Here is a 12,066-nt window from a genome sequence, read left to right as displayed (position 1 = left end):
CTGCCAAATGTCAGCCCCTGGATCTTGGACTTTCCAGGCTCTAGAATTATAATAAATAAATTTATTTTCTTTATAAATTACCCAATCTCTGGTAGTGTGAAATAAATTTATTTATTGTGATTTATTTAAATGATCTAAGAAGAATCATCTGATAATCTCCACTGATGCTGAAAAAGCCTTTGGTAAAATTCAACATTTAGTTCTAATTAAAAAAGCACTCATGAAAATAGAAATTGATGGACACTTTCTTAACATGGTAAAATATATAAACCTTAGTTCTAAAACCAGCATCTATTAAATGAAGAATCACTGGAGGCATTTACACTAAGATCAGGAACATGGCAAAGATGCTCATTATTTCCACTGCTGTTTATTATTATATTGGAGGTATAAGCAAATGCAATTAGACAAACGAAATAAATTGGAGGCATAAGAACTGGAAAGCATAAAGTAAAACTAAGTCTATTTGCAGATGATGTAATAGAATACCCCCCCAAACCTGGGAGAATCAATGACTGAATTAACTCAAGCAATAAAAGAAGCAATTAGCAGGATATAAAATTTACCGAGAAACCAACTGGGTTCATATGTAAAAAAATAAATCAAAAGATATAACACTAGATAAATCTCCATTTATAATAGTAATAAGGAAGATCAAATGGTTAGAATTAAACTTAATAAGAAATATACAAAACCCATAGGAAGAACACTTTTGGATGTGCCTGAAAGATATAAAAGTAGGCATGAAGAAATGGAAAGATACCCCTTGTTCTTGGATAGAAGAACTCAATATCACAAAGTTGTCAATTTTCACAAGATTTATTTAAAAGTAATGCAGTAAAAATACCAGCAAGCTCTTTATGGAGTTAGACAAATTGATACAAAAATTCATGTAGAAAAAGAAACATGGAAGAATAGCTAGAACACCTGATATTCTAGCAAAAGAAAAGCCATAAGGGGTGTCTACTCCTATCACATATTAAATCATTCTGTAAAATCTCTGGAGTTAAAACTGAAATATTGACACATGAATAAACAGAAAGACTAGTGGAAGAGAAGAGAAATCTAGAAATAGACTTAAGTCCATAAGGAAAATCAGTATATGATGAAGGTGTTATCTGAAGTCACTGGAGCATAGATGGGGTCTCTGATTCAATGGTGCTGGACAACTGGGTGGCCATTTGGAAAAAAGGTAAGATTAGATCCATTCCTCATGCCATCCACACAAATAAACTCCAAATTTAAAAGAAGAAAAAGAAGAATGACAATTGAAGAATATGTAAGAGAATTCCTCTATAAACTCAGTATATAGAGAGAGCACCACAAACATAAAGGACTGATAAATTATACTATGTAAAAAATTAAAAATATTTGCGTAGTAAAAATAATTGATAATTCATTTAAAAAACATATATGTCTAAGAGGCTTACTATGTCTTTTACCCAAAAAGTATTAGCTTAGATCTACCACAAAAGTGATGTCATCTTATCTAAACAAGCCACTTCTAAAGTTTCATTTAAAAGAACCACCACGAGGGAGAGAAATTGACCTTGGAGAGGGGAGGGAGAGCCTACTCTTGTGTTCGTACTGGTTCCAGCTTTACCTTCTTCAGTTTCTTGTGGGCCTCACTGTGGTTCCCCTGCACCAGGTCTGCTCCTCCCAGGAGCCGGTATGTCTCTGCCACCTCGGGACTGAAATCGCCAAATACTCCCACTTTGGCTTCCAGGGACTCTCTCAGGATCGAGATTGCTCTCTGTGAAAGGAACAAAAAGCTATCTGGTTAACAAGTTCAAAGGCTGATTAAGATCCGTGCCTCTTAAGAAAATTACATAACTTGTATATTTTCACATGGGTGTGGTAGTCTCATGAGCTGAGCCTATTCTCCTCTTGTATTAGTCCGTTCTCATGCTGCTATGAAGAGATACCTGAGACTGGGTAATTTATAAAGCCAAGAAGTTTAATTGACTCACAGTTCCTCATGGGTGGGGAGGCCTCAGAAAACTTATAATCATGGCAGAGGGCACCTCTTTCATAGGGCAGCAGGAGACAGAAGTGCTGAACAAAGGGGGAAAAGCCCCTTATAAAACCATCAGATCTTGTGAGAATTCAGTCACTATCACAAGAACAGCATGGGGGTAACGGCCCCCATGGTTCAGTCACCTCCCACAGGTCCCTACCATGACACATGGGTATTATAGGAACTACAATTCAAGATGAGATTTGGGTGGGGACACAGCAAAATCATATCACCTCTGGTTGAACAGGAGTCAGGAAACAACACAAATGTGAAGAAAGGTGTAAACTATGAAGAGCGAGGACACCTGGTAAAATAAACCAGGTAAAAGACACCTGGCAAAATAAACCCACTCAGCCATTACAGGAATCCATTTCAGTTGAGTAGTAAGAACAAAAGCTGACATGGATCAGTCCTCACATGTCAGTAATTGTGCTGAACACACACAATTGTGTGTGATCTCATTTAATTTTTGCTGTCTTCTTTAGATGGGTAAAATTTTAATCCTCATTAGGCAGAGGAGGAAACAGGAACAGAGCAGTTAAGAAACCTGCTCAGAGTCAGAGGACTCAGCTATGTTGGTGCTAGGATCTGAATCCAGCCAGCAATTTTCATACTTTTTTTTTTTTTTTTTTTAAATCCATCTCAGCAGATCTTCCATTTTACAACAGCAGGTGGAAATCTGGAGGTTTTTTTTTTGTTTTGTTTTGTTTTTGTTTTTAGACAGAGTCTCTCTTTGTCTCCCAGGCTGAAGTGCGGTGGCATGATCCCAGCTCCCTGCAACCTCCACCTCCCAGGTTCAAGTGATTCTCCTGCCTCAGCCTCCCAAGTAGCTGGGATTACAGGCACCCACCACCATACCTGGCTGATTTTTGTATTTTTAGTAGAGACAGGGTTTCACCATGTTGGCCAGACTGGTCTTGAACTCCTGACCTCAAGTGATCTGCCCACCTTGGCCTCCCAAAGTGCTGGGATTACAGGTGCCCACCACCATACCCAGCTAATTTTTGTATTTTTAGCAGAGACAGGGTTTCACCATGTTGGTCAGACTGGTCTTGAACTCCTGACCTCAAGTGATCCGCCCACCTTGGCCTCCCAAAGTGCTGGGATTACAGGCACGAGCCACAATGCCCGGCCTAATTTTCATACATTTTAGTCCCATGCTTTTCTCCCTCTGTCCACAATGCCATTCTTACAGAAGTGAAAATACAGCGTTCCTGGGCAAATTATCTATGTATAGAACATCCTGAACACACTCCAGGCTTTACTATTCTCATAGGAAATCGTTTAGGAAACTGAAAGTAAACATTCCAACATGATGTGACATTTTGTTTGGTTTATCCAATTTATTTATACTAACATGGAATAAAAATATGAATTGGTCAGGACAGTATTTCCTGATACTAGCTTCTTCAGACACCAAAATATGCGGGGGAAAACCCTGTTAAAGTATGTCAATCCTCCATACTTCCTCCAGAAATTCTTCCACGATCTTCCACATGAAGGCACGACATCAGCTGCAGAGCATGGATGCTGAATTTGACTGCCAAATACAGCATGGACCATGGGAGCTTCCTCATGACACAGCCCCAAAGGTGTCCCGAAAGTGCTCCACAAACAGAAGGACAAGGAGGGCCTTTCATCCTTTTGTTGGCAATAATACAAGTCAGGGGCTAGGGCTGGGGTAGGGGAACCACATTACAGGTGCTGATGAGGCAGAAATCAATTTCTCAGGTGAAAGAGGAATCCCTGTAGAGGCAGAGTGATTGTGTAACTCACCAGTGAGGCCCCACTGAGGTACATGAGGGACTAGAATTTAAATCTAGACTTGCCTGAGGGTAAAGCCCATCACATCTCCCAACTTCTGAGAGCAAGGACTTAGACTGATGAGAGTGTTGGGTTTGGTAATATTTCTGTGGGAATTGACTGTCAGATTTACAGGAGCCAGTGATGGGGAGAAGACCCAGGGAGACTCCCTTTCTCAAATGAAGCTTTGGCTACTGTCTACAGCCTGACTGGGGAAACGGGGTCGATGTGAAGGAAGTTAAATGGCACGGGTTTCTAGGAAACTGAGATGGCATCAACCTCTGCTAGGAAAAGTTTAATGGAGAGGAGTGAAGAGTAAAGAGGACTTAGGTGGGCTGAGAAGAGGGTATGGGCAACTGGGAGCACAGGAGGAGCACATGGCCTGTTGACAGCCAGTGAGTGACCAGGCTGAGGAAGTCAGAGAAGATTCTTGAGCAAAAGAGTGGCATAACTAGAATACAAACCCTCATAAAGTAGCTTAACCTGTGGCAGAGTGACCTTCACTTACATTTTACCTTAAAAGGCATTTAGGCCCCCAAAGATCATGTTCCACAGTGCCAATGGCCACGTGCTGTGGGAACATCTGGGATGGCCTGAGCACAGCCCCATTCTTGGCTCCGGGACTGTCCTTGGGCCCGGCCCTTGTTGGCCATTTTTGGCTGGGCAGGGGGTGTCACACACAGGGGTGCCTGGCCGGAGCATGGGGAGGGCTGAAATCCAGCCTCTGGTCCCCTGCAACCCGGATGGTATCTACCTGAGGAAGGGGCAGCTTTTTCTATTATCATAAGGGCACTGGATGGGCTGGTAGTGGCCCTAGAATGAAAAGAGCCAGTTTGCTAAAATCTTTGAGGGCAGCTTAGGAGAGTGAGGTGCATCTTTGGATCAACACTGATCTGGGTGACCTGGGCAAGGGCAGTGAGGCATAGCATCACTGACAGTGAGCATTGGCTGACTCAGCAAGACACTATGGTGGGAAGCCAGACAGTACAGACGAACTGATGCATGGCCCATGGGAGTCAGAACAGCCAGCTGGCCTGTGGCCAAACATGCATCCACCTCTCTGCTCATCACTCCTCACCACAGGCAAGAGGGTCTCTGCTTTCACAGGTTCAGTCTAGTTGCAAGACAGATGTTAAATATCCACGTGAATATATACTTACAAATATTTGATGCCATCAAATGGATTCTGTAAGGAAGAATAATGGGGAGTGTCTAAATGAAGCCTGGGGGAGAGGAATCAGAGAAGCTGATAAGAAATGAAGAATGGGTTAGCATTGGCCTGGAGATCAATGAGGAAGGGCCTTCCAGGAGGAGGAAACAAAAGCTGGCACTGCCTGGAAGTGGGAATTAGAAAAGGCCAGTGTGGCAGGAACATGGATCAGGGAGAGGAGGCAAAAATAAGCCTGGAAATGTCAGTGGAGCCCAGGTCATGGACAATACTGTGGGCCATGTCAGGATTCTAGTTTATCCTGAGGGCATCGGGGAGCCAGTAGACTGGCTTTTACAAATTAGTGTTCACTGGTTAGATCTGCTTTTTGGAAACATCACCATGGCTTCCTTATTCTGAGTGGATTAGAAGAGGGCAAGCATGGAAACAGCAGCTGAGAGACAGGAACTTGTTAGAGTGGTCCAGACAAGAGATGATGAGTGGCAGGACTAAAGATGGAAAACAATGGATGCCCCATTATTCTGACCTGAGCACTCCCCTTAAGTCTTCTAGAGATGTGAGGGGAGATGGGGAGAGAATATGATGCCCCTGGAAGGTATTTCTCTCCCTGGGGTTGGGTGACCAAGAAAACTCCCATTTGTCATGGTGATTGTGGCCCTACTTTGGCCTGAGAAAATGGGTATATCTACATAAAAGCCCATGTTCCCTAACTGAGAGAAGGTGGGGGTAGTGGGGGGATTAAGGATGAGAAAAGCGCTGTGGGGGAGGAGGTCTACAGATGGCAAGGGAAATAAAGTGTTTCATTTCCAAGATTTGCCATGATAGGTTAGAGTTGAAAAAAATATATAGCAAGCCCTCCATATCCATAGATCAAAAATTATATGGGAAAAAAACAAAAATAACAATACAACTATAAAAACAATACAAATAAAAAATAGAATGTAACAATTGTTACCATAGCATTTACATTGTATTAGGTATTATAAGCAATCTAGAGATGATATAAAGTATTCAGGAGGCTATGTCTAAGTTACATACAAATATGACACCATTTTGTACAAGGGCTTGAGCATCCTTGGAGTTTGGTATCCTTGGGGGTTCTGGAACCAATCTCCCACAGATACTGAGGAACAACTATGTATATAGATATGTGTGTGTGTGTGTGTGTGTGTACACATATATGTACTGTGTACCTATGTGTGTATATATGTATGCATGTATGGTTTTCTAGGAAACTGAGACGGCATTAACCTCTGATAAGAAAAGCTTAACAGTGGCGGGCGCAGTGGCTCACACCTGTAATCCCAGCACTTTTGGGAGGCTGAGGCGGGTGGATCACGAGGTCAGGAGTTTAAGACCAGCCTGGTCAAATGGTGAGCCCCGTCTCACTAAAAGATTTTAGCAAACTGGCTCTTTAGTAGAGCCCCGTCTCTACTAAAAATACAAAAAAATTAGCTGGGTGTGGTGGCGGGGGCCTGTAATCCCAGCTACTCAGGAGGCTGAGGCAGAGAACTGCTTGAACTCAGGAGGCGGAGGTTGCAGTGAGCCGAGATTGCACCACTGCACTCCAGCTTGGGTGACAGAGCGAGACTCTGTCTCAAAAAAAAAGTTTAACAGAGAGGAGTGAAGAGTAAACAGGACTTAGGTGCGCTGAGAAGAGGGTGTGGGCATATATGCACACATACATATATATACACATACATATATACATATATATGCACACACATATATATATATAATTGTTCCTCAGTATCTGTCGGCGATTGGAGACATATATATGTATTAATATGTATACACACACACATATACAAAAGAATAAAGCCACGGTATGCTAGGCTTTGCAAGGAATACGTTTCCAAGGGTTTAATTACCAATGAATATAAGGTCTGGGATTTGTTCTATTTTTATAAGCCATGTAAATCATGCTTGTATGAATCAATACTAAACAACTGAGCTGTAACTTCTGCACCGTATAGTTTTCCTTAGATATGCAAATTCCATTCATTACCCAAACTGAGGAGAGAGGGATTAGACACACTAACTGCCACACTATTCCAGCCAGATCTGCAGGACTTCAATAAGCAGGGCCTGTCCACTATTTCTTTAGGATCTTTTGTAGGTGGGCATGACAATCTATATTCTCATGAAGTCTCCTAGCTTCTAAGAGCAAGTATCTCTGGAAGCTGCCTGAAAGGAGCCCTAGCTTTATTTATGTGTCCCTCTAGAGATTGGCACATGCTTTGCACACAATAGGTGCTTAATGGATGCTTGCAGAGTAAAGGAGTAGCCCTTTGGATATCAACTGTGAATAACTAGACAATTGTGATCCAAACTCACTTACCTCTTTTTGTCCAGTCATTTGTAGAAAATGGCAAAATTCATCTTGAATTGAAAGAAATTTGGCTCTTCCCATCCCTTCAGAATCCTTAAGATGAGTCATGCTCTCTTGAAAATACTGCTCAGCTACATCTGAAGAAAAGCATTTATTATAACTTTGAAAACTGCTCACAGATTTGAAATGGAAACAGAATAAATATACTGTTAGCAGTGTTGAGCTATTTGAAAAGAGGTATTGGGACAAGAAAAAAAACAGTTAAGACTATCCTTTGCCCATTAATCTACCTGTTTCATTAGAAAGAATTTAGGTCTCGAAAGATACCGTAATCTACTTTCCTTAATTTTCATACATCTAGCTTTCCCGGTGATACATAAAGAAAAGTTACTGCAAAAGAAGAAACTATGCCCTAGATCTGAACACACTGGTAAGTTTTCAGGTTGATCAACCATCAATTCTTCCTATAACCTTAGTTATAGGGTAACTATAACTTTACTGAGGGTAGGACTCTGAAAGTTCACTTATTTTGATGGATTTGGAGGGTAATCTTGGTACGTATTTATAAAACATGAAAAATCTGGAAAATATTGCTGACATGCTGCTGAGGGAAGAAATCATTCAAAACCCCAATCATTCCAAATACTTCAACATACAGGTTATAATATAACACACATATTTTTAAACGCATGCCAATCTTGAATGCAAGAAATAGAAAACCTCAGGTATGGAAAATGACGAGAGAACTAAAAGCTAGAGAAGCGACTGGGAGCTGAGGTTGAATGGCCCATGAGCATATTAGAGAAAAGGTCCATCTACTAATACTGGGGCTTTCTAAGTCTGAGTAGGACTAGGGATGAAGCCTGAGGATCATTTGTGGTGGAAAGCTGAATAGAACTCCCTGCAAAAAGCTGGTGTGGCCCCCAGAAGTCTAAGGTGACCCATGACCCTTGCTCTTGTGTAGTCCCTCCCCTGTGGTTATGGATGGAACTTGTGAGTATGAAGATATAGTTCTCCTGAGATGAGCTTATGTTATAGGGTACAGCTGACTTTAAGAAAGTGAGATTATGGCCAGGGGTAGTGGCTCACACCTGTAATCCCAGCACTTTGGGAGGCCAAGGTGGGAGGATCGTTTGAGCCTGGAAGTTCAAGACCAGCTTGGGCAACATGGTGAAACAAAAAATAAACAATACAAAAAAATTAGCCAGATGTGGTGATGTGCACCTGTCATCCCAGCTACTTGGGGGGCTGAAGTGGGAGGATTGTTTGAGCCCAGGAGGTTGAGGTTTCAGTGAGCTGTGATCACACCACTGTACTCCAGCCTGGGTAACAGAGCCAAGACCCTGTCTCAAAAGAAAACAAAAACAAAAACAAAAACAGATTATCCCCTGGGCCAGACTTAATCACAGCTGCTTTTTTTTTTTTTTTTTTTTTTTACCTTTTTTTTTTTTTTTTTCCACCATGGAGTAAAAAATCCCAGTAAAAACTGGGATTCTTTTTTTTTTTTTTTTTTTTTTTATACTTTAAGTTCTAGGGTACATGTGCATAACATGCAGGTTTGTTACATATGTATACTTGTGCCATGTTGGTGTGCTGCCCCCATCAACTCGTCAGCACCCATCAATTCGTCATTTATATCAGGTATAACTCCCAATGCAATCCCTCCACCCTCCCCCCTCTCCATGATAGGCCCCGATGTGTGATGTTCCCCTTCCCGAGTCCAAGTGATCTCATTGTTCAGTTCCCACCTATGAGTGAGAACATGCGGTGTTTGGTTTTCTGTTCTTGTGATAGTTTGCTAAGAATGATGGTTTCCAGCTGCATCCATGTCCCTACAAAGGACGCAAACTCATCCTTTTTTATGGCTGCATAATATTCCATGGTGTATATGTGCCACATTTTCTTAATCCAGTCTGTCACAGATGGACATTTGGGTTGATTCCAAGTCTTTGCTATTGTGAATAGTGCCGCAATAAACATGCATGTGCATGTGTCTTTACAGCAGCATGATTTATAATCCTTCGGGTATATACCCAGTAGTGGGATGGCTGGGTCATATGGTACATCTAGTTCTAGATCCTTGAGAATCGCCATACTGTTTTCCATAATGGTTGAACTAGTTTACAATCCCACCAACAGTGTAAAAGTGTTCCTATTTCTCCACATCCTCTCCAGCACCTGTTGTTGCCTGACTCTTTAATGATTGCCATTCTAACTGGTGTGAAATGGTATCTCATTGTGGTTTTGATTTGCATCTCTCTGATGGCCAGTGATGATGAGCATTTTTTCTTGTGTCTGTTGGCTGTATGAATGTCTTCTTTTGAGAAATGTCTGTTCATATCCTTTGCCCACTTTTTGATGGGGTTGTTTTTTTCTTGTAAATTTGTTTGAGTTCTTTGTAGATTCTGGATATTAGCCCTTTGTCAGATGAGTAGATTGCAAAAATTTTCTCCCATTCTGTAGGTTGCCTTTTCACTCTGATGGTAGTTTCTTTTGCTGTGCAGAAGCTCTTTAGTTTAATTAGATCCCATTTGTCAATTTTGGCTTTTGCTGCCGTTGCTTTCGGTGTTTTAGACATGAAGTCCTTGCCCATGCCTATGTCCTGAATGGTATTACCTAGGTTTTCTTCTAGGGTTTTTATGGTATTAGGTCTAACATTTAAGTCTCTAATCCATCTTGAATTAATTTTCGTATAAGGAGTAAGGAAAGGATCCAGTTTCAGCTTTCTACTTATGGCTAGCCAATTTTCCCAGCATCATTTATTAAATAGGGAATCCTTTCCCCATTTCTTGTTTCTCTCAGGTTTGTCAAAGATCAGATGGCTGTAGATGTGTGGTATTATTTCTGAGGACTCTGTTCTGTTCCATTGGTCTATATCTCTGTTTTGGTACCAGTACCATGCTGTTTTGGTTACTGTAGCCTTGTAGTATAGTTTGAAGTCAGGTAGCGTGATGCCTCCAGCTTTGTTCTTATGACTTAGGATTGTCTTGGCAATGCGGGCTCTTTTTTGGTTCCATCTGAACTTTAAAGCCGTTTTTTCCAATTCTGTGAAGAAACTCATTGGTAGCTTGATGGGGATGGCATTGAATCTATAAATAACCTTGGGCAGTATGGCCATTTTCACGATATTGATTCTTCCTATCCATGAGCATGGTATGTTCTTCCATTTGTTAGTGTCCTCTTTTATTTCACTGAACAGTGGTTTGTAGTTCTCCTTGAAGAGGTCCTTTACATCCCTTGTAAGTTGGATTCCTAGGTATTTTATTCTCTTTGAAGCAATTGTGAATGGAAGTTCATTCATGATTTGGCTCTCTGTTTGTCTGTTACTGGTGTATAAGAATGCTTGTGATTTTTGCACATTAATTTTGTATCCTGAGACTTTGCTGAAGTTGCTTATCAGCTTAAGGAGATTTTGGGCTGAGACAATGGGGTTTTCTAAATATACAATCACGTCATCTGCAAACACGGACAGTTTGACTTCTTCTTTTCCTAACTGGATACGCTCTTGCCTGATTGCCCTAGCCAGAACTTCCAACACTATGTTGAATAGGAGTGGTGAGAGAGGGCATCCCTGTCTTGTGCCCGTTTTCAAAGGGAATTTTTCCAGTTTTTGCCCATTCAGTATGATATTGGCTGTGGGTTTGTCATAAATAGCTCTTATTATTTTGAGGTACGTTCCATCAATACCGAATTTATTGAGCGTTTTTAGCATGAAGAGCTGTTGAATTTTGTCAAAAGCCTTTTCTGCATCTATTGAGATAATCATGTGGTTCTTGTCTTTGGTTCTGTTTATATGCTGGATTACATTTATTGATTTGCGAATGTTGAACCAGCCTTGCATCCCAGGGATGAAGCCCACTTCATCATGGTGGATAAGCTTTTTGATGTGCTGCTGAATCCGGTTTGCCAGTATTTTACTGAGGATTTTTGCATCGATGTTCATCAGGGATATTGGTCTAACATTTTCTTTTTTTGTTGTGTCTCTGCCAGGCTTTGGTATCAGGATGATGTTGGCCTCATAAAATGAGTTAGGGAGGATTCCCTCTTTTTCAATTGATTGGAATAGTTTCAGAAGGAATGGTACCAGCTCCTCCTTGTACCTCTGGTAGAATTCAGCTGTGAATCCATCTGGTCTTGGACTTTTTTTGGTTGGTAGGCTATTAATAATTGCCTCAATTTCAACGCCTGCTATTGGTCTATTCAGGGATTCAACTTCTTCCTGGTTTAGTCTTGGAAGAGTGTAAGTGTCCAGGAAATTATCCATTTCTTCTAGATTTTCTAGTTGATTTGCGTAGAGGTGTTTATAGTATTCTCTGATGGTAGTCTGTATTTCTGTGGGGTCCGTGGTGATATCCCCTTTATCATTTTTTATTGCATCTATTTGATTCTTCTCTCTTTTCTTCTTTATTAGTCTTGCTAGCGGTCTGTCAATTTTGTTGATTTTTTCAAAAAACCAACTCCTGCATTCATTGATTTTTTTGAGGGTTTTTTGTGTCTCTATCTCCTTCAGTTCTGCTCTGATCTTAGTTATTTCTTGCCTTCTGCTAGCTTTTGAATGTGTTTGCTCTTGCTTCTCCAGTTCTTTTAATTGTGATGTTAGAGTGTCAATTTTAGATCTTTCCATCACAGCTGCTCTTTAAAAGCAGAGAGTTTTCTCTGGCTGGTAGCAGAAAAGGAAGTCATATTTATGGAAAGCATGACAGAGATTTGATGAGAAGGATTGTGCCTGCTGCTGAGATGGAGAGG

The 12,066-nt window shown here is 41.1% G+C and overlaps 2 protein-coding genes across 6 annotated transcripts in view; one reads left to right on the top strand and one right to left on the bottom strand.

Annotated features, from left to right (window-relative positions):
• Window positions 1–12,066, bottom strand: part of TTC23 (tetratricopeptide repeat domain 23) — a 117,439-nt gene that overhangs the window by 16,622 nt on the left and 88,751 nt on the right. For all 5 annotated transcript variants that reach the window (XR_004057369.1, XM_010382156.2, XM_010382155.2 and 2 more), the window contains 2 exons: window positions 7,330–7,457; window positions 1,604–1,753 (listed from right to left, as the gene is read on the bottom strand). Coding sequence is in view for 4 of the 5 variants with exons in the window: in XM_010382156.2 (XP_010380458.1) it covers window positions 1,604–1,753; window positions 7,330–7,457 (278 nt within the window). In the remaining variant the exon portion in view is untranslated. The remainder of the gene's footprint in view (window positions 1–1,603; window positions 1,754–7,329; window positions 7,458–12,066) is intronic.
• SYNM (synemin) overlaps window positions 1–12,066 on the top strand; it is a 70,526-nt gene that overhangs the window by 47,447 nt on the left and 11,013 nt on the right. The gene's annotated exons all lie outside the window — the stretch shown is intronic.

This window comes from Rhinopithecus roxellana, chromosome 5 (assembly GCF_007565055.1).
Source record: "Rhinopithecus roxellana isolate Shanxi Qingling chromosome 5, ASM756505v1, whole genome shotgun sequence".
In the NCBI taxonomy this organism is placed as follows: Eukaryota; Metazoa; Chordata; class Mammalia; order Primates; family Cercopithecidae; genus Rhinopithecus; species Rhinopithecus roxellana.
This window is presented reverse-complemented; position numbering and strand designations above follow the sequence as displayed.